General features: G+C 49.7%; 1 protein-coding gene across 2 annotated transcripts in view; it reads right to left on the reverse strand.

The window, feature by feature from the left end:
- Positions 1-27,638, reverse strand: part of ARHGAP39 (Rho GTPase activating protein 39) — a 552,999-nt gene that overhangs the window by 110,352 nt on the left and 415,009 nt on the right. For both annotated transcript variants that reach the window (XM_073680057.1, XM_073680056.1), the window contains one exon: positions 6,273-6,346. In XM_073680057.1, coding sequence (XP_073536158.1) covers positions 6,273-6,346 — 74 coding nt within the window. The remainder of the gene's footprint in view (positions 1-6,272; positions 6,347-27,638) is intronic.

Genomic DNA, 27,638 nt, shown 5'->3' on the forward strand with positions numbered 1-27,638 from the left:
TATATACAGCAGCCCCAGTGTATCCTATGTGATGTATATACAGTTCTAGTGTATCCTATATGATATATACAGCAGGCCCAGTGTGTCCTATGTGATGTATATACAGTTCTAGTGTATCCTATATGATATATACAGCAGCCCCAGTGTATCCTATGTGATGTATATACAGTTCTAGTGTATCCTATATGATATATACAGCAGCCCCAGTGTATCCTATGTGATGTATATACAGTTCTAGTGTATCCTATATGATATATACAGCAGCCCCAGTGTATCCTATGTGATGTATATACAGTTCTAGTGTATCCTATATGATATATACAGCAGCCCCAGTGTATCCTATGTGATGTATATACAGTTCTAGTGTATCCTATATGATATATACAGCAGCCCCAGTGTATCCTATGTGATGTATATACAGTTCTAGTGTATCCTATATGATATATACAGCAGTCCCAGTGTATCCTATGTGATGTATATACAGCTCTAGTGTATCCTATATGATATATACAGCAGCCCCAGTGTATCCTATGTGATGTATATACAGTTCTAGTGTATCCTATATGATATATACAGCAGCCCCAGTGTATCCTATGTGATGTATATACAGCTCTAGTGTATCCTATATGATATATACAGCAGTCCCAGTGTATCCTATGTGATGTATATACAGCTCTAGTGTATCCTATATGATATATACAGTAGTCCCAGTGTATCCTATGTGATGTATATACAGCTCTATTGTATCCTATATGATATATACAGCAGTCCCAGTGTATCCTATGTGATGTATATACAGTTCTAGTGTATCCTATATGATATATACAGCAGTCGCAGTGTATCCTATGTGATGTATATACAGCTCTATTGTATCCTATATGATATATACAGCAGTCCCAGTGTATCCTATGTGATGTATATACAGTTCTAGTGTATCCTATATGATATATACAGCAGTCGCAGTGTATCCTATGTGATGTATATACAGCTCTAGTGTATCCTATATGATATATACAGCAGTCGCAGTGTATCCTATGTGATGTATATACAGCTCTAGTGTATCCTATATGATATATACAGCAGCCCCAGTGTATCCTATGTGATGTATATACAGTTCTAGTGTATCCTATATGATATATACAGCAGTCGCAGTGTATCCTATGTGATGTATATACAGCTCTAGTGTATCCTATATGATATATACAGCAGCCCCAGTGTATCCTATGTGATGTATATACAGCTCTAGTGTATCCTATATGATATATACAGCAGTCCCAGTGTATCCTATGTGATGTATATACAGCTCTAGTGTATCCTATATGATATATACAGCAGTCCCAGTGTATCCTATGTGATGTATATACAGCTCTAGTGTATCCTATATGATATATACAGCAGCCCCAGTGTATCCTATGTGATGTATATACAGCTCTAGTGTATCCTATATGATATATACAGTAGTCCCAGTGTATCCTATGTGATGTATATACAGTTCTAGTGTATCCTATATGATATATACAGCAGTCCCAGTGTATCCTATGTGATGTATATACAGCTCTAGTTTATCCTATATGATATATACAGCAGTCGCAGTGTATCCTATGTGATGTATATACAGCTCTAGTGTATCCTATATGATATATACAGCAGCCCCAGTGTATCCTATGTGATGTATATACAGCTCTAGTGTATCCTATATGATATATACAGCAGCCCCAGTGTATCCTATGTGATGTATATACAGCTCTAGTGTATCCTATATGATATATACAGCAGCCCCAGTGTATCCTATGTGATGTATATACAGCTCTAGTGTATCCTATATGATATATACAGCAGCCCCAGTGTATCCTATGTGATGTATATACAGTTCTAGTGTATCCTATATGATATATACAGCAGCCCCAGTGTATCCTATGTGATGTATATACAGCTCTAATGTATCCTATATGATATATACAGCAGTCCCAGTGTATCCTATGTGATGTATATACAGCTCTAGTGTATCCTATATGATATATACAGCAGCCCCAGTGTATCCTATGTGATGTATATACAGCTCTAGTGTATCCTATATGATATATACAGCAGCCCCAGTGTATCCTATGTGATGTATATACAGCTCTAGTGTATCCTATATGATATATACAGCAGCCCCAGTGTATCCTATGTGATGTATATACAGCTCTAATGTATCCTATATGATATATACAGCAGTCCCAGTGTATCCTATGTGATGTATATACAGCTCTAGTGTATCCTATATGATATATACAGCAGTCCCAGTGTATCCTATGTGATGTATATATACAGCTCTAGTGTATCCTATATGATATATACAGCAGCCCCAGTGTATCCTATGTGATGTATATACAGCTCTAGTGTATCCTATATGATATATACAGCAGCCCCAGTGTATCCTATGTGATGTATATACAGTTCTAGTGTATCCTATATGATATATACAGCAGCCCCAGTGTATCCTATGTGATGTATATACAGCTCTAGTGTATCCTATATGATATATACAGCAGCCCCAGTGTATCCTATGTGATGTATATACAGCTCTAGTGTATCCTGTATGATATATACAGCAGCCCCAGTGTATCCTATGTGATGTATATACAGCTCTAGTGTATCCTATATGATATATACAGCAGTCCCAGTGTATCCTATGTGATGTATATACAGTTCTAGTGTATCCTATATGATATATACAGCAGCCCCAGTGTATCCTATGTGATGTATATACAGCTCTAATGTATCCTATATGATATATACAGCAGCCCCAGTGTATCCTATGTGATGTATATACAGTTCTAGTGTATCCTATATGATATATACAGTAGTCCCAGTGTATCCTATGTGATGTATATACAGTTCTAGTGTATCCTATATGATATATACAGCAGTCCCAGAGTATCCTATGTGATGTATATACAGCTCTAGTGTATCCTATATGATATATACAGCAGTCCCAGTGTATCCTATGTGATGTATATACAGCTCTATTGTATCCTATATGATATATACAGCAGCCCCAGTGTATCCTATGTGATGTATATACAGCTCTAGTGTATCCTATATGATATATACAGCAGTCCCAGTGTATCCTATGTGATGTATATACAGTTCCAGTGTATCCTATATGATATATACAGCAGTCCCAGTGTATCCTATGTGATGTATATACAGTTCTAGTGTATCCTATATGATATATACAGCAGTCCCAGTGTATCCTATGTGATGTATATACAGTTCTAGTGTATCCTATATGATATATACAGCAGTCCCAGTGTATCCTATGTGATGTATATACAGCCCTAGTGTATCCTATATGATATATACAGCAGTCCCAGTGTATCCTATGTGATGTATATACAGTTCCAGTGTATCCTATATGATATATACAGCAGTCCCAGTGTATCCTATGTGATGTATATACAGTTCTAGTGTATCCTATATGATATATACAGCAGTCCCAGTGTATCCTATGTGATGTATATACAGCCCTAGTGTATCCTATATGATATATACAGCAGTCCCAGTGTATCCTATGTGATGTATATACAGCTCTAGTGTATCCTATATGATATATACAGCAGTCCCAGTGTATCCTATGTGATGTATATACAGCTCTAGTGTATCCTATATGATATATACAGCAGTCCCAGTGTATCCTATGTGATGTATATACAGCTCTAGTGTATCCTATATGATATATACAGCAGCCCCAGTGTATCCTATGTGATGTATATACAGTTCTCGTGTATCCTATATGATATATACAGCAGTCCCAGTGTATCCTATGTGATGTATATACAGTTCCAGTGTATCCTATATGATATATACAGCAGTCCCAGTGTATCCTATGTGATGTATATACAGCCCTAGTGTATCCTATATGATATATACAGCAGCCACAGTGTATCCTATGTGATGTATATACAGTTCTAGTGTATCCTATATGATATATACAGCAGCCCCAGTGTATCCTATGTGATGTATATACAGTTCTAGTGTATCCTATATGATATATACAGCAGTCCCAGTGTATCCTATGTGATGTATATACAGCCCTAGTGTATCCTATATGATATATACAGCAGCCCCAGTGTATCCTATGTGATGTATATACAGCTCTAGTGTATCCTATATGATATATACAGCAGCCCCAGTGTATCCTATGTGATGTATATACAGCTCTAGTGTATCCTATATGATATATACAGCAGTCCCAGTGTATCCTATGTGATGTATATACAGCTCTAGTGTATCCTATATGATATATACAGCAGTCCCAGTGTATCCTATGTGATGTATATACAGTTCTAGTGTATCCTATATGATATATACAGCAGTCGCAGTGTATCCTATGTGATGTATGTGAGGCTTCAGTATGTTCATGTGATCCCAAACAGACGGGATGACGTGGGATCAGGGCTGTGTGGGGCCGGATCATCACCCCCAGGACTCTTCATTCTTAATGAAATTGGTTGGATGGGGTTGATGTCCAGGTGCAGAAAAAAAAAATGAGCCAATCAGACACTTTCTGATCCAGGCAAATACTTATCCATCATATGATACCATGAGAAGGCGTCTGATTGGCCCCAAATTTATTCTGCAGCTGGACAGGGCTGTGGAGTCGGAGTCGGTGTTCATTTTGGTGGAGTCGGTATAAAACGGACCGACTCCCAACTCCTAAAATGTATAATAAATTGGGTACAGTCGTTCAATGCCGGATGTGCTGTAAAATTTTTCATAAGAATTTGGGAAAGTTCTGAACTTTCCTATAAATGTCTGTTCTTTTCCTGATCTCAGGATTTAGGCTTTTAGTTGAGATGAATCTGCTGCACTTTATGTCCACGCTCAGTAGTGAGGCAGTGCTGTGGAGTCAGTCGTGGAGTCGGAGGTTTGGTTTACCAACTCCACAGCCCTGAGGACAACGATCCTAAACACCCAGCCAATGTCATTAAGAAAGAGGAGTCGTGGGGGTGATGATCCGGCCCTGATCTCTCATCATCCCGTCTGTCTGGGATCACATAGAGACAGAAGGATCTGCACAAGCCTCATACACAGAAGATCTGGGGGCAGTTCTCCAAGATGTTTGGCACAACCACCTGCCGCGATCCTCCATAACTTCTGTACAAGTGACGAGAAGAAGAGATGGAGGAGAAGGTCGGTCACCAGATACTGAGGATGGAGGTGACGGGCGGTCACCAGATACTGATGATGGAGGTGACGGGCGGTCACCAGATACTGATGATGGAGGCGACGGGCGGTCACCAGATACTGATGATGGAGGCGACGGGCAGGCACCAGATACTGATGATGGAGGTGACGGGCAGGCACCAGATACTGATGATGGAGGTGACGGGCGGTCACCAGATACTGAGGATGGAGGTGACGGGCAGTCACCAGATACTGATGATGGAGGTGACGGGCGGTCACCAGATACTGATGATGGAGGTGACGGGCGGTCACCAGATACTGATGATGGAGGCGACGGGCGGTCACCAGATACTGATGATGGAGGCGACGGGCGGTCACCACATACTGATGATGGTGGTGGTGGGTGGTCACCAGATACTGATGATGGAGGCGACAGGCAGTCACCAGATACTGATGATGGAGGTGACGGGCGGTCACCAGATACTGATGATGGAGGCGACAGGCAGTCACCAGATACTGATGATGGAGGTGACGGGCGGTCACCAGATACTGATGATGGAGGTGACGGGCAGTCACCAGATACTGATGATGGAGGCGACAGGCAGTCACCAGATACTGATGATGGAGGCGACAGGCAGTCACCAGATACTGATGATGGAGGTGACGGGCGGTCACCAGATACTGATGATGGAGGTGACGGGCGGTCACCAGATACTGATGATGGAGGCGACAGGCAGTCACCAGATACTGATGATGGAGGTGACGGGCGGTCACCAGATACTGATGATGGAGGTGACGGGCGCTCACCAGATACTGATGATGGAGGTGACGGGCGGTCACCAGATACTGATGATGGAGGTGACGGGCGGTCACCAGATACTGATGATGGAGGTGACGGGCGGTCACCAGATACTGATGGGATTTACATTTCTCTCTTCAGTCACTTTGCATTTTGTAAATTGATAAAAACACACTTTTGTCACCTCTACTATGGAAGCTTCTTACTCTGCAGCAGTTTTTCCACACCTGTCTATTACACAGTTCTGTACGTCACAGCTAGTGATGGACACATACACATGGAGGTTTGGAGGGGTAATTACCTTTTTCGCTCCCATCAGAGCAGCTTTCTGGAGTTTCCGGTAACAGTATTTGGCATAGGTGCTGATCGCCACTCCTGAAATAAGAAGACGACACAGGGTGAAGTCTCACGCAATAAGTTATCAAGTTACGTGGCATAATTTAATGATAGGGTCGAATAGTATTAATATATTAAGAAATCATCTCAAACACAAATCTGGAAATATAGAGACTTCCTGGAGAGACCAAACTCTGTACCCTGTGCACACATCGCAGCCACCAGACAAATAAGTGCACATTGTGACTGCAGGCTCAGGAAAAAATGTCACACCGCAGGGTCAGGAGAAGATGTCACACCGCAGGGTCAGGAGAAGATGTCACACCGCAGGGTCAGGAGAAGATGTCACACCGCAGGGTCAGGAGAAGATGTCACACCGCAGGGTCAGGAGAAGATGTCACACCGCAGGGTCAGGAGAAGATGTCACACCGCAGGGTCAGGAGAAGATGTCACACCGCAGGGTCAGGAAAAGATGTCACACCGCAGGGTCAGGAGAAGATGTCACACCGCAGGGTCAGGAGAAGATGTCACACCGCAGGGTCAGGAAAAAATGTCACACCGCAGGGTCAGAAGAAGATGTCACACCGCAGGGTCGGGAGAAGATGTCACACCGCAGGCTCAGGAAAAAATGTCACACCGCAGGGTCAGAAGAAGATGTCACACCGCAGGGTCAGAAGAAGATGTCACACCGCAGGGTCAGGAGAAGATGTCACACCGCAGGGTCAGGAGAAGATGTCACACCGCAGGGTCAGGAGAAGATGTCACACCGCAGGGTCAGGAGAAGATGTCACACCGCAGGGTCAGGAGAAGATGTCACACCGCAGGGTCAGGAAAAATTGTCACACCGCAGGGTCAGGAGAAGATGTCACACCGCAGGGTCAGGAGAAGATGTCACACCGCAGGGTCAGGAGAAGATGTCACACCGCAGGGTCAGGAGAAGATGTCACACCGCAGGGTCAGGAGAAGATGTCACACCGCAGGGTCAGGAGAAGATGTCACACCGCAGGGTCAGGAAAAAATGTCACACCGCAGGGTCAGAAGAAGATGTCACACCGCAGGGTCAGGAGAAGATGTCACACCGCAGGGTCAGGAGAAGATGTCACACCGCAGGGTCAGGAAAAAATGTCACACCGCAGGGTCAGGAGAAGATGTCACACCGCAGGTTCAGGAAAAAATGTCACACCGCAGGGTCAGGAGAAGATGTCACACCGCAGGGTCAGGAGAAGATGTCACACCGCAGGGTCAGGAGAAGATGTCACACCGCAGGGTCAGGAGAAGATGTCACACCGCAGGGTCAGGAAAAGATGTCACACCGCAGGGTCAGGAAAAGATGTCACACCGGAGGGTCAGGAGAAGATGTCACACCGCAGGGTCAGGAGAAAATGTCACACCGCAGGGTCAGGAGAAGATGTCACACCGCAGGGTCAGGAGAAGATGTCACACCGCAGGGTTAGGAGAAGATGTCACACCGCAGGGTCAGGAGAAGATGTCACACCGCAGGGTCAGGAGAAAATGTCACACCGCAGGGTCAGGAGAAGATGTCACACAGCAAGGTCAGGAGAATATGTCACACCGCAGGGTCAGGAGAAGAAGTCATTTATACCGCAGGGTCAGGAGAAGAAGTCATTTATACCACAGGGTCAGAAGAGGATGTCACCTACACATCAAGGTCAGGAGAAGAGATCAGTCACACAGCAGGGTCAGGAGAATAGAACAGTCACACAGCAGGGTCAGGAGAATAGATCAGTCACACAGCAGGGTCAGGAGAATAGATCAGTCACACAGCAGGGTCAGGAGAATAGATCAGTCACACAGCAGGGTCAGGGAAGAGATCAGTCACACAGCAGGGTCAGGAGAATAGATCAGTCACACAGCAGGGTCAGGGAAGAGATCAGTCACACAGCAGGGTCAGGAGAATAGATCAGTCACACAGCAGGGTCAGGGAAGAGATCAGTCACACAGCAGGGTCAGGAGAATAGATCAGTCACACAGCAGGGTCAGGAGAAGAGATCAGTCACACAGCAGGGTCAAGAGAATAGATCAGTCACACAGCAGGGTCAGGAGAAGAGATCAGTCACACAGCAGGGTCAGGAGAATAGATCAGTCACACAGCAGGATCAGGAGAAGAGATTAGTCACACAGCAGGATCAGGAGACTAGATCAGTCACACAGCAGGGTCAGGAGAATAGATCAGTCACACAGCAGGGTCAGGAGAATAGATCAGTCACACAGCAGGGTCAGGAGAAGAGATCAGTCACACAGCAGGGTCAGGAGAAGAGATCAGTCACACAGCAGGGTCAGGAGAAGAGATCAGTCACACAGCAGGGTCAGGGGAAGAGATCAGTCACACAGCAGGATCAGGAGAATAGATCAGTCAAACAGCAGGGTCAGGAGAATAGATTAGTCACACAGCAGGGTCAGGAAAAGAGATCAGTCACACAGCAGGGTCAGGAGAATAGATCAGTCACACAGCAGGGTAAGGGAAGAGATCAGTCACACAGCAGGGTCAGGGAAGAGATCAGTCACACAGCAGGGTCAGGGAAGAGATCAGTCAAACAGCAGGGTCAGGGAAGAGATCAGTCAAACAGCATGGTCAGGAGAATAGATCAGTCACACAGCAGGGCCAGGAGAATAGATCAGTCACACAGCAGGGTCAGGAGAATAGATCAGTCACACAGCAGGGTCAGGGAAGAGATCAGTCACACAGCAGAGTCAGGGAAGAGATCAGTCAAACAGCAGGGTCAGGGAAAAGATCAGTCAAACAGTAGGGTCAGGGAAGAGATCAGTCAAACAGCAGGATCAGGAGAAGAGATCAGTCACACAGCAGGATCAGGAGAAGAGATCAGTCACACAGCAGGATCAGGGAAGAGATCAGTCACACAGCAGGGTCAGGAGAATAGATCAGTCACACAGCAGGGTCAGGGAAGAGATCAGTCACACAGGAGGGTCAGGGAAGAGATCAGTCACACAGGAGGGTCAGGGAAGAGATCAGTCACACAGCAGGGTCAGTGAATAGATCAGTCACACAGCAGGGTCAGGAGAATAGATCAGTCACACAGCAGGGTCAGGAGAAGAGATCAGTCACACAGCAGCGTCAGGGAATAGATCAGTCACACAGCAGGGTCAGGAGAAGGTGTCAGTCACACTGCAGGGTCAGAAGATGTCACACTGCAGGGTGTGGAAAAGATGTCACACAGCAAGGTCAGGAGAAGAGGTCACACCACAGGGTCAGAAGAAGTGGTCAGTAACACCACAGGGTCAGGAGAAGATGTCAGTCACACAGCAAGGTCAGGAGAATAGATCGGTCACACAGCAGGGTCAGGGAAAGAGATCAGTCACACAGCAGGGTCAGGAGAAGAGATCAGTCACACAGCAGGGTCAGGAGAATAGATCAGTCACACAGCAGGGTCAGGAGAAGAGATCAGTCACACAGCAGCGTCAGGGAATAGATCAGTCACACAGCAGGGTCAGGAGAAGAGCTAAGTCACACAGCAGGGTCAGGAGAAGAGATCAGTCACACAGCAGGGTCAGGAAAAGAGATCAGTCACACAGCAGGGTCAGGGAAGAGATCAGTCACACAGCAGGGTCAGGAGAAGAGATCAGTCACACAGCAGGGTCAGGAGAAGAGATCAGTCACACAGCAGGGTCAGGAGAAGAGATCAGTCACACAGCAGGGTCAGGAGAAGAGATCAGTCACACAGCAGGGTCAGGAGAAGAGATCAGTCACACAGCAGGGTCAGGAGAAGAGATCAGTCACAGCAGGGTCAGGAGAAGAGATCAGTCACACAGCAGGGTCAGGAGAAGAGATCAGTCACACAGCAGGGTCAGGAGAAGAGATCAGTCACACAGCAGGGTCAGGGGAAGAGATCAGTCACACAGCAGGGTCAGGAGAAGAGATCAGTCACACAGCAGGGTCAGGAGAAAAGATCAGTCACACAGCAGGGTCAGGAGAAGAGATCAGTCACACAGCAGGGTCAGGGAAGAGATCAGTCACACAGCAGTGTCAGGGAATAGATCAGTCACACAGCAGGGTCAGGAGAAGAGATCAGTCACACAGCAGGGTCAGGGGAAGAGATCAGTCACACAGCAGGGTCAGGAGAATAGATCAGTCACACAGCAGGGTCAGGGGAAGAGATCAGTCACACAGCAGGGTCAGGGACTAGATCAGTCACACAGCAGGGTCAGGAGAAGAGATCAGTCACACAGCAGGGTCAGGAGAAGAGATCAGTCACACAGCAGAGTCAGGAGAATAGATCAGTCACACAGCAGGGTCAGGGAAGAGATCAGTCACACAGCAGGGTCAGGAGAAGAGATCAGTCACACAGCAGGGTCAGGAGAAGAGATCAGTAACACAGCAGGATCAGGAGAAGAGATCAGTCACACAGGAGGGTCAGGAGAAGAGAACAGTCACACAGGAGGGTCAGGAGAAGAGAACAGTCACACAGCAGGATCAGGAGAAGAGATCAGTCACACAGCAGGGTCAGGAGAAGAGATCAGTCACACAGCAGGGTCAGGAGAATAGATCAGTCACACAGCAGGGTCAGGAGAATAGAACAGTCACACAGCAGGGTCAGGAGAATAGATCAGTCACACAGCAGCGTCAGGGAATAGATCAGTCACACAGCAGGGTCAGGAGAATAGATCAGTCACACAGGAGGGTCAGTGGAAGAGATCAGTCACACAGCAGGGTCAGGGAAGAGATCAGTCACACAGCAGGGTCAGGAGAATAGATCAGTCACACAGCAGGATCAGGAGAATAGATCAGTCACACAGCAGGGTCAGGGAAGAGATCAGTCACACAGCAGGATCAGGAGAATAGATCAGTCACACAGGAGGGTCAGGGAAGAGATCAGTCACACAGCAGGGTCAGTGAATAGATCAGTCACACAGCAGGGTCAGGAGAATAGATCAGTCACACAGCAGGGTCAGGAGAAGAGATCAGTCACACAGCAGCGTCAGGGAATAGATCAGTCACACAGCAGCGTCAGGGAATAGATCAGTCACACAGCAGGGTCAGGAGAAGGTGTCAGTTACACTGCAGGGTCAGAAGATGTCACACTGCAGGGTGTGGAAAAGATGTCACACAGCAAGGTCAGGAGAAGAGGTCACACCACAGGGTCAGAAGAAGTGGTCAGTAACACCACAGGGTCAGGAGAAGATGTCAGTCACACAGCAAGATCAGGAGAATAGATCGGTCACACAGCAGGGTCAGGGAAAGAGATCAGTCACACAGCAGGGTCAGGGAAAGAGATCAGTCACACAGCAGGGTCAGGAGAAGAGATCAGTCACACAGCAGGGTCAGGAGAATAGATCAGTCACACAGCAGGGTCAGGAAAAGAGATCAGTCACACAGCAGCGTCAGGGAATAGATCAGTCACACAGCAGGGTCAGGAGAAGAGATCAGTCACACAGCAGGATCAGGAAAAGAGATCAGTCACACAGCAGGGTCAGGAGAAGAGATCAGTCACACAGCAGGGTCAGGAGAAGAGATCAGTCACACAGCAGGGTCAGGAGAAGAGATCAGTCACACAGCAGGGTCAGGAGAAGAGATCAGTCACACAGCAGGGTTAGGAGAAGAGATCAGTCACACATCAGGGTCAGGAGAAGAGATCAGTCACACAGCAGGGTCAGGGGAAGAGATCAGTCACACAGCAGGGTCAGGAGAATAGATCAGTCACACAGCAGGGTCAGGAGAAGAGATCAGTCACACAGCAGGGTCAGGAGAAGAGATCAGTCACACAGCAGGGTCAGGGAAGAGATCAGTCACACAGCAGGGTCAGGGAAGAGATCAGTCACACAGGAGGGTCAGGAGAAGAGATCAGTCACACAGGAGGGTCAAGAGAAGAGATCAGTCACACAGCAGGGTCAGAAGAGATCAGTCACACAGCAGGGTCAGGAGAATAGATCAGTCACACAGCAGGGTCAGGAGAATAGATCAGTCACACAGCAGGGTCAGGAGAATAGATCAGTCACACAGCAGGATCAGGAGAATAGATCAGTCACACAGCAGGGTCAGAGGAAGAGATCAGTCACACAGCAGGGTCAGGAGAATAGATCAGTCACACAGCAGGGTCAGGAGAAGAGATCAGTCACACAGGAGGGTCAGGAGAAGAGATCAGTCACACAGCAGGGTCAGGGAAGAGATCAGTCACACAGCAGGGTCAGGAGAATAGATCAGTCACACAGCAGGATCAGGAGAATAGATCAGTCACACAGCAGGGTCAGGGAAGAGATCAGTCACACAGCAGGATCAGAAGAATAGATCAGTCACACAGCAGGGTCAGAGGAAGAGATCAGTCACACAGCAGGGTCAGGAGAATAGATCAGTCACACAGCAGGGTCAGGAGAAGAGATCAGTCACACAGCAGGGTCAGGAGAAGAGATCAGTCACACAGCAGGATCAGGAGAATAGATCAGTCACACAGCAGGATCAGGAGAATAGATCAGTCACACAGCAGGATCAGGAGAATAGATCAGTCACACAGCAGGATCAGGAGAATAGATCAGTCACACAGCAGGGTCAGGAGAAGAGATCAGTCACACAGCAGGGTCAGGAGAAGAGATCAGTCACACAGCAGGGTCAGGAGAATAGATCAGTCACACAGGAGGGTCAGGGGAAGAGATCAGTCACACAGCAGGGTCAGGAGAAGAGATCAGTCACACAGCAGGGTCAGGAGAAGAGATCAGTCACACAGCAGGATCAGGAGAATAGATCAGTCACACAGCAGGATCAGGAGAATAGATCAGTCACACAGCAGGGTCAGTTACATAAAGCTTGTCACCTAGGAAGCAGGAAAATCTTGTGATTTCACAGCTCATTTCCAGCCCATGTTCAGGACAAATAACAGCAACTCAGAGTACGGCCATTGCTCTCGCCTGTATCTGATACCAGATCCGATCACTGGACAGACAGGGATGCTCCATGGCCGCTGTGAATGCTCGGTCACCTCACAGGTGCACATAGTATTGAATTGTCCAATTACTGACACCTTGGTCACTGCACAAGAGGACCCCAGAGCCTCGCAATGGTGGACATGAGGCCAATAGCGCTCTCTGCATCGATCCTTTCACACAATATATCATGTCATATCAGCAGATGCAGTGTAAAGTTTCCCTGTAAACCCATAGACATGACCCCGGACATGAACCAACCAAAATGAAAACCACCAGCAGTGGCATCCAATTTTCTGGATGCAGTTTACACCCCCTCATGCAAATGGTGGAGAGGCTGCTGAATGATGGCATGCCCGCACATCCTGCCAGTGACAGCCCCATGTAAATGGAAGCAAACCAGAGTCTACAGACTTGTTACATCCTCCCATAGAAATGACCCCACAAAGTGCTGAGAGGTGAAACTCCATCCCCCCAGAGTGGACTAGTGATGGATGACTCTCGGCTCACGTCACCGGCAGCAGACGCACCGCTACATAATCCGATGGGAGATTACAGCTGTTATGTAGCGCCGCTACCCTCGGACACCAGCCGCTCAGGACCCGAACAAGCCAATGTACCCTCCTCTGGCCGGATGGAGAAGACACACGTGTATATTATTACTCTTTCCTTATATAGCGGCATTAATACCTCAGCGTTTTACAGACATCATCACTGTCCCCATTGGGGCTCACAATCTACATCCCCTAACCACTAGTCCTAAGCACTGAGCCGCCGTGCTGCCCTATGCATAGTACAGTGCTAACCACTGAGTCACCGTGCTGCCCAATACATAGTACAGCGCTAACCACTGAGCCACCATGCTGCCCTATGCATAGTACAGTGCTAACCACTGAGCCACCGTGCTGCCCTATGCATAGCAGTGCTAACCACTGAGCCACCGTACTGCCCAATACATAGTACAGTGCTAACCACTGAGCCACCGTGCTGCCCAATACATAGTACAGTGCTAACCACTGAGCCACCGTGCTGCCCTATGCATAGTACAGTGCTAACCACTGAGCCACCGTGCTGCCCTATGCATAGTAGTGCTAACCACTGAGCCACCATACTGCCCAATACATAGTACAGTGCTAACCACTGAGCCACCGTGCTGCCCAATACATAGTACAGCGCTAACCACTGAGCCACCGTGCTGCCCTATGCATAGTACAGTGCTAACCACTGAGCCACCGTGCTGCCCTATGCATAGTAGTGCTAACCACTGAGCCACCGTACCGCCCAATACATAGTACAGTGCTAACCACTGAGATACCGTGCTGCCCTATGCATAGTACAGTGCTAACCACTGAGCCACCATGCTGCCCTATGCATAGTAGTGCTAACCACTGAGCCACCGTACTGCCCAATACATAGTACAGTGCTAACCACTGAGCTACCGTGCTGCCCTATGCATAGTACAGTGCTAACCACTGAGCCACCGTACTGCCCAATACATAGTACAGCGCTAACCACTGAGCTACCGTGCTACCCTATGCATAGTACAGTGCTAACCACTGAGCCACCGTGCTGCCCTATGCATAGTACAGTGCTAACCACTGAGCCACCATGCTGCCCTATGCATAGTAGTGCTAACCACTGAGCCACCATACCGCCCAATACATAGTACAGTGCTAACCACTGAGCTACCGTGCTGCCCTATGCATAGTACAGTGCTAACCACTGAGATACCGTGCTGCCCTATGCATAGTACAGTGCTAACCACTGAGACACCGTGCTGCCCTATGCATAGTACAGTGCTAACCACTGAGCTACCGTGCTGACCTATGCATAGTACAGTGCTAACCACTGAGCCACCGTGCTGCCCTATGCATAGTACAGTGCTAACCACTGAGCCACCGTGCTGCCCTATGCATAGTACAGTGCTAACCACTGAGCCACCGTGCTGCCCTATGAATAGTACTGTGCTAACCACTGAGCAACCATGCTGCCCTATGCATAGTACAGTGCTAACCACTGAGCCACCGTGCTGCCCTATGCATAGTACAGTGCTAACCACTGAGCCACCATGCTGCCCTATGCATAGTAGTGCTAACCACTGAGCCACCATACCGCCCAATACATAGTACAGTGCTAACCACTGAGCTACCGTGCTGCCCTATGCATAGTACAGTGCTAACCACTGAGATACCGTGCTGCCCTATGCATAGTACAGTGCTAACCACTGAGACACCGTGCTGCCCTATGCATAGTACAGTGCTAACCACTGAGCTACCGTGCTGCCCTATGCATAGTACAGTGCTAACCACTGAGCCACCGTGCTGCCCTATGCATAGTACAGTGCTAACCACTGAGCCACCGTGCTGCCCTATGCATAGTACAGTGCTAACCACTGAGCCACCGTGCTGCCCTATGAATAGTACTGTGCTAACCACTGAGCCACCGTGCTGCCCTATGCATAGTACAGTGCTAACTACTGAGCCACCGTGCTGCCCTATGCATAGTACAGTGCTAACCACTGAGCTACCGTGCTGCTCTATGCATAGTACAGTGCTAACCACTGAGCTACCGTGCTGCCCTATGCATAGTACAGTGCTAACCACTGAGCCACTGTGCTGCCCTATGCATAGTACAGTGCTAACCACTGAGCCACCATGCTGCCCTATGCATAGTACAGTGCTAACCACTGAGCCACCGTGCTGCCCTATGAATAGTACTGTGCTAACCACTGAGCCAACATGCTGCCCTATGCATAGTACAGTGCTAACTACTGAGCCACCGTGCTGCCCTATGAATAGTACTGTGCTAACCACTGAGATACCGTGCTGCTCTATGCATAGTACAGTGCTAACCACTGAGCTACCATGCTGCCCTATGCATAGTACAGTGCTAACCACTGAGCCACCGTGCTGCACGATACATAGTACAATGCTAGCCACTGAGCCACCATGCTGCACGATACATAGTACAGTGCTAACCACTGAGCCACCGTACTGCCCAATACATAGTACAGTGCTAACCACTGAGCTATCGTGCTGCCCTATGCATAGTACAGTGCTAACCACTGAGCCACCGTACTGCCCAATACATAGTACAGCGCTAACCACTGAGCTACCGTGCTACCATATGCATAGTACAGTGCTAACTACTGCGCCACCGTGCTGCCCTATGCATAGTACAGTGCTAACCACTGAGCCACCGTGCTGCCCAATACATAGTACAGTGCTAACCACTGAGCTACCGTGCTGCCCTAAGCATAGTACAGTGCTAACCATTGAGCCACCGTGCTGCCCTAAGCATAGTACAGTGCTAACCACTGAGCCACCGTGCTGCCCTAAGCATAGTACAGTGCTAACCACTGAGCCACCGTGCTGCCCTATGCATAGTACAGTGAAAACTACTGCGCCACCATGCTGCCCTATGCATAGTACAGTGCGAACCACTGAGCCACCGTGCTGCCCAATACATAGTACAGAGCTAACCACTGAGCTACCGTGCTGCCCTATGCATAGTACAGTGCTAACCACTGAGCCACCGTGCTGCCCTAAGCATAGTACAGTGCTAACCACTGAGCCACCGTGCTGCCCTAAGCATAGTACAGTGCTAACCACTGAGCCACCGTGCTGCCCTAAGCATAGTACAGTGCTAACCACTGAGCCACCGTGCTGCCCTATGCATAGTACAGTGCTAACCACTGTGCCACCGTGCTGCCCTATGCATAGTACAGTGCAAACCACTGAGCCACCGTGCTGCCCAATACATAGTACAGGGCTAACCACTGAGCTACCGTGCTGCCGGATACATAGTAGAGTGCTAACCACTGAGCCACCATGCGGCCCTATGCATAGTACAGCGCTAACCACTGAGCCACCGTGCTGCCCTATGCATAGTACAGTGCTAACTACTGAGCCACCGTGCTGCCCAATGCATAGTACAGTGCTAACCACTGAGCCACCGTGCTGCCCTATGAATAGTACAGTGCTAACCACTGTGCCACCGTGCTGCCCTATGCATAGTGCAGTGCTAACCACTGAGCCACTGTGCTGCTCTCTGCATAGTAGTGCTAACCACTGAGCCACCGTGCTGCCCTATGCATAGTACAGTGCTAACCACTGTGCCACCGTGCTGCCCTATGCATAGTGCAGTGCTAACCACTGAGCCACTGTGCTGCTCTCTGCATAGTACAGTGCTAACCACTGAGCCACCGTGCTGCCCTATGCATAGTACAGTGCTAACCACTGTGCCACCGTGCTGCCCTATGCATAGTACAGTGCTAACCACTGAGCCACCGTGCTGCCCAATACATAGTACAGCGCTAACCACTGAGCTACCGTGCTGCCGGATACATAGTAGAGTGCTAACCACTGAGCCACCATGCTGCACGATACATAGTAAAGTGCTAACCACTGTGCGACCGTGCTGCCCTATGCATAGTACAGCGCTAACTACTGCGCCACCGTGCTGCCCTATGCATAGTACAGTGCTAACCACTGAGCCACCGTGCTGCCCTATGCATAGTACAGCGCTAACCACTGAGCCACCGTGCTGCCCTATGCATAGTACAGTGCTAACCACTGAGCCACCGTGCTGCCCTATGCATAGTACAGTGCTAACTACTGAGCCACCGTGCTGCCCAATGCATAGTACAGTGCTAACCACTGATCCACCGTGCTGCCCTATGCATAGTACAGTGCTAACCACTGTGCCACCGTGCTGCCCTATGCATAGTGCAGTGCTAACCACTGAGCCACTGTGCTGCTCTCTGCATAGTACAGTGCTAACCACTGAGCCACCGTGCTGCCCTATGCATAGTACAGTGCTAACCACTGTGCCACCGTGCTGCCCTATGCATAGTACAGTGCTAACCACTGAGCCACCGTGCTGCCCAATACATAGTACAGCGCTAACCACTGAGCTACCGTGCTGCCGGATACATAGTAGAGTGCTAACCACTGAGCCACCATGCTGCACGATACATAGTAAAGTGCTAACCACTGTGCCACCGTGCTGCCCTATGCATAGTACAGCGCTAACCACTGAGCCACCATGCTGCCCTATGCATAGTACAGTGCTAACCACTGAGCCACCGTGCTGCCCTATGAATAGTACTGTGCTAACCACTGAGCCACCATGCTGCCCTATGCATAGTACAGTGCTAACTACTGAGCCACCGTGCTGCCCTATGCATAGTACAGTGCTAACCACTGAGCTACCGTGCTGCTCTATGCATAGTACAGTGCTAACCACTGAGCTACCGTGCTGCCCTATGCATAGTACAGTGCTAACCACTGAGCCACTGTGCTGCCCTATGCATAGTACAGTGCTAACCACTGAGCCACCATGCTGCCCTATGCATAGTACAGTGCTAACCACTGAGCCACCGTGCTGCCCTATGAATAGTACTGTGCTAACCACTGAGCCAACATGCTGCCCTATGCATAGTACAGTGCTAACTACTGAGCCACCGTGCTGCCCTATGAATAGTACTGTGCTAACCACTGAGATACCGTGCTGCTCTATGCATAGTACAGTGCTAACCACTGAGCCACCGTGCTGCACGATACATAGTACAATCCTAGCCACTGAGGCACCATGCTGCACGATACATAGTACAGTGCTAACCACTGAGCCACCGTACTGCCCAATACATAGTACAGTGCTAACCACTGAGCTATCGTGCTGCCCTATGCATAGTACAGTGCTAACCACTGAGCCACCGTACTGCCCAATACATAGTACAGCGCTAACCACTGAGCTACCGTGCTACCCTATGCATAGTATAGTGCTAACTACTGCGCCACCGTGCTGCCCTATGCATAGTACAGTGCTAACCACTGAGCCACCGTGCTGCCCAATACATAGTACAGTGCTAACCACTGAGCTACCGTGCTGCCCTAAGCATAGTACAGTGCTAACCATTGAGCCACCGTGCTGCCCTAAGCATAGTACAGTGCTAACCACTGAGCCACCGTGCTGCCCTAAGCATAGTACAGTGCTAACCACTGAGCCACCGTGCTGCCCTATGCATAGTACAGTGCTAACTACTGCGCCACCATGCTGCCCTATGCATAGTACAGTGCGAACCACTGAGCCACCGTGCTGCCCAATACATAGTACAGAGCTAACCACTGAGCTACCGTGCTGCCCTATGCATAGTACAGTGCTAACCACTGAGCCACCGTGCTGCCCTAAGCATAGTACAGTGCTAACCACTGAGCCACCGTGCTGCCCTAAGCATAGTACAGTGCTAACCACTGAGCCACCGTGCTGCCCTAAGCATAGTACAGTGCTAACCACTGAGCCACCGTGCTGCCCTATGCATAGTACAGTGCTAACCACTGTGCCACCGTGCTGCCCTATGCATAGTACAGTGCAAACCACTGAGCCACCGTGCTGCCCAATACATAGTACAGGGCTAACCACTGAGCTACCGTGCTGCCGGATACATAGTAGAGTGCTAACCACTGAGCCACCATGCGGCCCTATGCATAGTACAGCGCTAACCACTGAGCCACCGTGCTGCCCTATGCATAGTACAGTGCTAACTACTGAGCCACCGTGCTGCCCAATGCATAGTACAGTGCTAACCACTGAGCCACCGTGCTGCCCTATGAATAGTACAGTGCTAACCACTGTGCCACCGTGCTGCCCTATGCATAGTGCAGTGCTAACCACTGAGCCACTGTGCTGCTCTCTGCATAGTACAGTGCTAACCACTGAGCCACCGTGCTGCCCAATACATAGTACAGCGCTATCCACTGAGCTACCGTGCTGCCGGATACATAGTAGAGTGCTAACCACTGAGCCACCATGCTGCACGATACATAGTAAAGTGCTAACCACTGTGCTGCCCTAAGCATAGTACAGTGCTAACCACTGAGCCACCGTGCTGCCCTATGCATAGTACAGTGCTAACTACTGCGCCACCATGCTGCCCTATGCATAGTACAGTGCGAACCACTGAGCCACCGTGCTGCCCAATACATAGTACAGAGCTAACCACTGAGCTACCGTGCTGCCCTATGCATAGTACAGTGCTAACCACTGAGCCACCGTGCTGCCCTAAGCATAGTACAGTGCTAACCACTGAGCCACCGTGCTGCCCTAAGCATAGTACAGTGCTAACCACTGAGCCACCGTGCTGCCCTAAGCATAGTACAGTGCTAACCACTGAGCCACCGTGCTGCCCTATGCATAGTACAGTGCTAACCACTGTGCCACCGTGCTGCCCTATGCATAGTACAGTGCAAACCACTGAGCCACCGTGCTGCCCAATACATAGTACAGGGCTAACCACTGAGCTACCGTGCTGCCGGATACATAGTAGAGTGCTAACCACTGAGCCACCATGCGGCCCTATGCATAGTACAGCGCTAACCACTGAGCCACCGTGCTGCCCTATGCATAGTACCGTGCTAACTACTGAGCCACCGTGCTGCCCAATGCATAGTACAGTGCTAACCACTGAGCCACCGTGCTGCCCTATGAATAGTACAGTGCTAACCACTGTGCCACCGTGCTGCCCTATGCATAGTGCAGTGCTAACCACTGAGCCACTGTGCTGCTCTCTGCATAGTACAGTGCTAACCACTGAGCCACCGTGCTGCCCAATACATAGTACAGCGCTATCCACTGAGCTACCGTGCTGCCGGATACATAGTAGAGTGCTAACCACTGAGCCACCATGCTGCACGATACATAGTAAAGTGCTAACCACTGTGCTGCCCTATGCATAGTACAGCGCTAACCACTGAGCCACCATGCTGCACGATACATAGTACAGCGCTAACCACTGAGCTACCGTGCTGCCCTATGCATAGTGCAGTGCTAACCACTGAGCCACCGTGCTGCCCAATACATAGTACAGAGCTAACCACTGAGCTACCGTGCTGCCGGATACATAGTAGAGTGCTAACCACTGTGCCACCGTGCTGCCCTATGCATAGTGCAGTGCTAACCACTGAGCCACCGTGCTGCCCAATACATAGTACAGAGCTAACCACTGAGCTACCGTGCTGCCGGATACATAGTAGAGTGCTAACCACTGAGCCACCATGCTGCACGATACATAGTAAAGTGCTAACCACTGTGCCACCGTGCTGCCCTATGCATAGTACAGCGCTAACTACTGCGCCACCATGCTGCCCTATGCATAGTACAGTGCTAACCACTGAGCCACCGTGCTGCCCTATGCATAGTACAGCGCTAACCACTGAGCCACCGTGCTGCCCTATGCATAGTACAGTGCTAACCACTGAGCCACCGTGCTGCCCTATGCATAGTACAGTGCTAACTACTGAGCCACCGTGCTGCCCAATGCATAGTACAGTGCTAACCACTGAGCCACCGTGCTGCCCTATGCATAGTACAGTGCTAACCACTGTGCCACCGTGCTGCCCTATGCATAGTGCAGTGCTAACCACTGAGCCACTGTGCTGCTCTCTGCATAGTACAGTGCTAACCACTGAGCCACCGTGCTGCCCTATGCATAGTACAGTGCTAACCACTGTGCCACCGTGCTGCCCTATGCATAGTACAGTGCTAACCACTGAGCCACCGTGCTGCCCTATGCATAGTACAGTGCTAACTACTGAGCCACCGTGCTGCCCAATGCATAGTACAGTGCTAACCACTGATCCACCGTGCTGCCCTATGCATAGTACAGTGCTAACCACTGTGCCACCGTGCTGCCCTATGCATAGTGCAGTGCTAACCACTGAGCCACTGTGCTGCTCTCTGCATAGCACAGTGCTAACCACTGAGCCACCGTGCTGCCCTATGCATAGTACAGTGCTAACCACTGTGCCACCGTGCTGCCCTATGCATAGTACAGTGCTAACCACTGAGCCACCGTGCTGCCCAATACATAGTACAGCGCTAACCACTGAGCTACCGTGCTGCCAGATACATAGTAGAGTGCTAACCACTGAGCCACCATGCTGCACGATACATAGTACAGCGCTAACCACAGAGCTACCGTGCTGCCCTATGCATAGTGCAGTGCTAACCACTGAGCCACCGTGCTGCCCAATACATAGTACAGAGCTAACCACTGAGCTACCGTGCTGCCGGATACATAGTAGAGTGCTAACCACTGTGCCACCATGCTGCCCTATGCATAGTACAGTGCTAACCACTGCGCCACTGTGCTGCCCTAAGCATAGTACAGTGCTAACCACTGAGCCACCGTGCTGCCCTATGCATAGTACAGTGCTAACCACTGTGCCACCGTGCTGCCCTATGCATAGTACAGTGCTAACCACTGAGCCACCGTGCTGCCCAATACATAGTACAGCGCTAACCACTGAGCTACCGTGCTGCCGGATACATAGTAGAGTGCTAACCACTGAGCCACCATGCTGCACGATACATAGTAAAGTGCTAACCACTGTGCCACCGTGCTGCCCTATGCATAGTACAGCGCTAACCACTGAGCCACCATGCTGCACGATACATAGTACAGCGCTAACCACTGAGCTACCGTGTTGCCCTATGCATAGTGCAGTGCTAACCACTGAGCCACCTTGCTGCCCAATACATAGTACAGAGCTAACCACTGAGCTACCGTGCTGCCGGATACATAGTAGAGTGCTAACCACTGTGCCACCATGCTGCCCTATGCATAGTACAGTGCTAACCACTGCGCCACTGTGCTGCCCTAAGCATAGTACAGTGCTAACCACTGAGCCACCGTGCTGCCCTATGCATAGTACAGTGCTAACCACTGTGCCACCGTGCTGCCCTATGCATAGTACAGTGCTAACCACTGAGCCACCGTGCTGCCGGATACATAGTAGAGTGCTAACCACTGAGCGGCCCTATAAATAGTATAGTCCTAACCATTGCACCGCCATGCTGCCCTATGTATAGTACAGTGCTAACCACTGAGCCACCGTGCTGCCCAATACATAGTACAGTGCTAACTACTGAGCCACTTTGCTGCCCTATGCATAGTACAGTGCTAACCAATGAGCCACCGTGCTGCCCTATGCATAGTACAGTGCTAACCACTGAGCTACCGTGCTGCCCTATGCATAGTACAGTGTTAACTACTGCGCCACCATGCTGCCCTATGCATAGTACAGCGCTAACCACTGAGCCACCATGCTGCACGATACATAGTACAGTGCTAACCACTGAGCCACCGTGCTGCCCTATGCATAGTACAGTGCTAACCACTGAGCCACTGTGCTGCCCTATGCATAGTACAGCGCTAACCACTGAGCCACCATGCTGCCCTATGCATAGTACAGCGCTAACCACTGAGCCACCGTGCTGCCCTATGCATAGTACAGTGCTAACCACTGAGCCACCGTGCTGCCCTATGCATAGTACAGTGCTAACCACTGAGCCACCATGCTGCACGATACATAGTACAGTGCTAACCACTGAGCCACCATGCTGCACGATACATAGTACAGTGCTAACCACTGAGCGGCCCTATAAATAGTATAGTCCTAACCATTGCACCGCCATGCTGCCCTAGGCATAGTACAGTGCTAACCACTGAGCCACCTCACTGCCCCATATATATGTGGCTTTATTATGTCATTGCAGTCTCCCAGCTAAAAACGAATCGAGTTCTTCTCAGATCCTTTTTTCTGGTGCGGTGGTTATTCGTTGCTGGCAAAGTCAACTACAATATTTAGCCTCAGTCTTTCTCCCGGTATACAGCAATTACTTAAAAAACCCTCCCTCGATCAGGACTGATCAACTACAGACCTGTGTCTAATCTACCCTCATCTCTAAACTCCTGGAACGCCTGGTCCACTCCCATCTAATCCGCCATCTCGCAGATCAAGCTCTGCTTGACCGTTTACAATCCGAATTCCGCTCCTTCCACTCTACGGCTATGTTCACACGCTGAGTTTTTACTGCATTTTTTATGCAGGCAAAACTTGCTCTCTTGGCAGTACAGAAGCTGCTTAAAAAAAAGTAGGTTTTCCTGCGGGTTTTGCTGCACTTTTCAGGAATATTTGCTCTTGTGCATGCTGATACAGTTTAGTGTCTGCTGTTCTGAGTTTTCTGCATCAAAAACGCAGCAAAACCTGATACCTGCATTCTTTCCTGCGTTTTTGCACTTACTCATTGCTTTCTATGGGTGAAAAAATGCTGAAAGAAGTGACATACTTCAGTTTTCAAAAACAGCAGTTTTCCAATTCAGTCAGGAAAAAAAACAATGTGTGTGTGTAGCACCCCGAGGGTTCGGTCGCTATAGAGGTATTGCATCTCATCCAGATGTGCGATATCTCACTCTCAGGTAAGGATGGAGTGTGGATCAGGACCCCCACACCTGCATGCATTACACCACATTTCCGGGGGGCAGGGCGACCGATATGCTCCAAGTAGAGCGTGACAGTCCCTGTCCCAGGCTGCAGTGGGGGGAGGGAACACCGAGGAAGGGGGAACCCTGTAGTGCAGGAGCAGGGAGGAAGCAGTTCCTGGGTGCACCTAGAGGGAGGTATAAAAGGTGGGCACCATCTTAGTTCAGTGTTCAGTTCAGTGAGAGAAGAAGAGGGAGCAGGAGCTGGGAGCAGGGAGCAGAGGCTCTGCAAGGGGTTCTGCTCCGCAGGCAGGTCTGGGAGAGCGGCCGGAGCCTGGAGGAAGGAGAAGGAAGGAAGAGGAGCGGAGGAGGCTCCAGGAACAAGGAACGAAGGGACCCCAGGGGTGTGGACCGGTGAGTCACCACCGCACGCCCGAATCCACCTGCGTAGAAGGGTCAGGCCAAAGGGGGAGACCGGTCCCCGAAACTAGTGGAGGTGGGGAACGACCCTCAGCTAGAAACCAGAGGCTGTGACATTTCATGTGGCGCAGACCCTCGCTACACCCGCTAGGAAGGCACCACATAGGGTCAGGGAAACGGCAACAACGTTTACCCGAGAAGGTCCGAGGCAGCCGGACAGAAGCGAGGTCACTGGCGGGGTATGACAGGCCAGAGGAAGGACACACAAAGGGGGGTCCTGTGAAACGCTCCAAAGTTATCTGGGAGTTGGCCGAGCCCCTCACCTGGTGAGCACAGTACGACGAGGGACGTTATGACCAGCTGGAGTAACATGGACAAAGAACTGTGAGTAAATACCCTGGACAGCATTACAGGACTCTGTGTCGTTACTGCTGCTCCCGCGCACCATCACCCCCAACATCCGCACTCGCTGCCCTGAGGCTATACTCCTCCCGTGGGGAGTTATACTACCCTCTGCTGCACCCACAACACCAGCCTCAGCGGTCTGCCCTGCAGCGGCGGTTCACTCTGACCGCAATCCACGGGTGGCGTAGTCGGACATTTAATATCATCAAAACCACATAAATAGAACGCCATTTGAGTTAACCACCCTGAGCCACGGGACCGGGTCCCCGCCACACGAGGACTACAACCCCCAGCATCCGCAACGGGTCCGGTTCCGGGTATCCCCTCACATGCGCGGCCCAGGGGGCGCGTCATGTGCATGAGATTCCTGACATCTCACAGCTATTGCTGGTGCTGTAAAATGCAGCTTTTAATTTGCATAAAAAAGCAGCAAAAACACAATGTGCTCCTACAGCCTTTGCTAGAGTCTCTAATGATCTACAAACAGCTAAATCTAATGGTCCCTGCTCTCTGCTGATTCTCCTGGATCTCTGCAGCATTCCACACTGTGGATCACCAGCTCCTCCTCACTATGCTCCGCTCTATTGGCCTCAAGGACACTGTTCTCTCCTGGTTCTCCTCCTATCTCTCTGACCGCTCCTTCTCGGTGTCTTTCACCAGCTCCTCCTCACTATGCTCCGCTCTTTAGGCCTCAAGGACACTGTTCTCTCCTGGTTCTCCTCCTACATCTCTGACCACTTCATCACTGTATCTTGTCGGCTCCTCTTCCTCTCACTGTTGGGGATCCTTAGAGCTCAGTCCTAGGTTTTCTCCTCTTACTGTCGGGGTTCCACAAGGTTCAGTCCTAGGTCCTCTCCTCTTACTGTCGGGGTTCCACAAGGTTCAGTCCTAGGTCCTCTCCTCTTACTGTCGGGGTTTCACAAGGTTCAGTCCTAGGTCCTCTCCTCTTACTGTCGGGGTTCCACAAGGTTCAGTCCTAGGTCCTCTCCTCTTACTGTCGGGGTTTCACAAGGTTCAGTCCTAGGTCCTCTCCTCTTACTGTCGGGGTTTCACAAGGTTCAGTCCTAGGTCCTCTCCTCTTACTGTCGGGGTTTCACAAGGTTCAGTCCTAGGTCCTCTCCTCTTACTGTCGGGGTTTCACAAGGTTCAGTCCTAGGTCCTCTCCTCTTACTGTCGGGGTTTCACAAGGTTCAGTCCTAGGTCCTCTCCTCTTACTGTCGGGGTTTCACAAGGTTCAGTCCTAGGTCCTCTCCTCTTACTGTCGGGGTTTCACAAGGTTCAGTCCTAGGTCCTCTCCTCTTACTGTCGGGGTTTCACAAGGTTCAGTCCTAGGTCCTCTCCTCTTACTGTCGGGGTTCCACAAGGTTCAATCCTAGGTCCTCTCCTCTTACTGTCGGGGTTCCACAAGGTTCAGTCCTAGGTCCTCTCCTCTTACTGTCGGGGTTCCACAAGGTTCAGTCCTAGGTCCTCTCCTCTTACTGTCGGGGTTTCACAAGGTTCAGACCTAGGTCCTCTTCTTACTGTCGGGGTTCCACAAGGTTCAGTCCTAGGTCCCCACCTCTTCTCTCTATACACTGTCCCTATAGGACTATCAATCAGTAAATTTGGTTTTCTGCACCATCTCTCTGCTGATGACCCCAATTATACACATCATCTCCTGACATCTCCCCCATTACTGCAGATACCAGTGAATGTCTTTCCGCTTTCTCTAACATCATGTCCTCCCTCTGTCTAAAACTGAATCTGTCAAAAACTGAACTCCTTGTGTTTTCTCCCTCCACTAACCTACCTGTGCCCGATATTGCCATTTCCGTTTGTGGCTCCACCATTACTCCCCAATAGCATGCCCGCTGTCTTAGGGTCATATTTGATTCAGATCTTTCCTTCACTCCCTACATCCGACCACTCACCCGCTCATGTCATCTATGCCTCAAAAACATCTCTAGAATTCAACCTTTTCTTACATTTGACTCTTCAAAAACTCTTACTGTCGCTCTTATTCATTCTCGTCTGGACTATTGCAGCTCTCTACTAATCGGTCTCCTGCTTACTAAACTCTACCCTCTCCAATCCGTCCTGAACGCAGCAGCCAGGATCATATTGCTGTCCAGCCGCTACACCGATGCCTCCGCCCTGTGCCAGTCATTGCACTTGTTGCCCATCTGTTATAGAGTTCAATATAGACTTATTACACTCACCCACAAAGCTCTCCACACTTAAGCACCACCCACCATCTCCTCCCTCGCCACAGTCTACCATCCTACCAGTGCTAATGACCTAAGACTAACATCATCAATAATCCGAACCTCCCATTCCCGTCTCAAGATTTCTCACGTGCAGTGCCAATTCTCT

Source organism: Phyllobates terribilis, unplaced genomic scaffold (genome assembly GCF_046119375.1).
Source record: "Phyllobates terribilis strain yellow unplaced genomic scaffold, ASM4611937v1 Scaffold_4__5_contigs__length_816908805, whole genome shotgun sequence".
In the NCBI taxonomy this organism is placed as follows: domain Eukaryota; kingdom Metazoa; phylum Chordata; class Amphibia; order Anura; family Dendrobatidae; genus Phyllobates; species Phyllobates terribilis.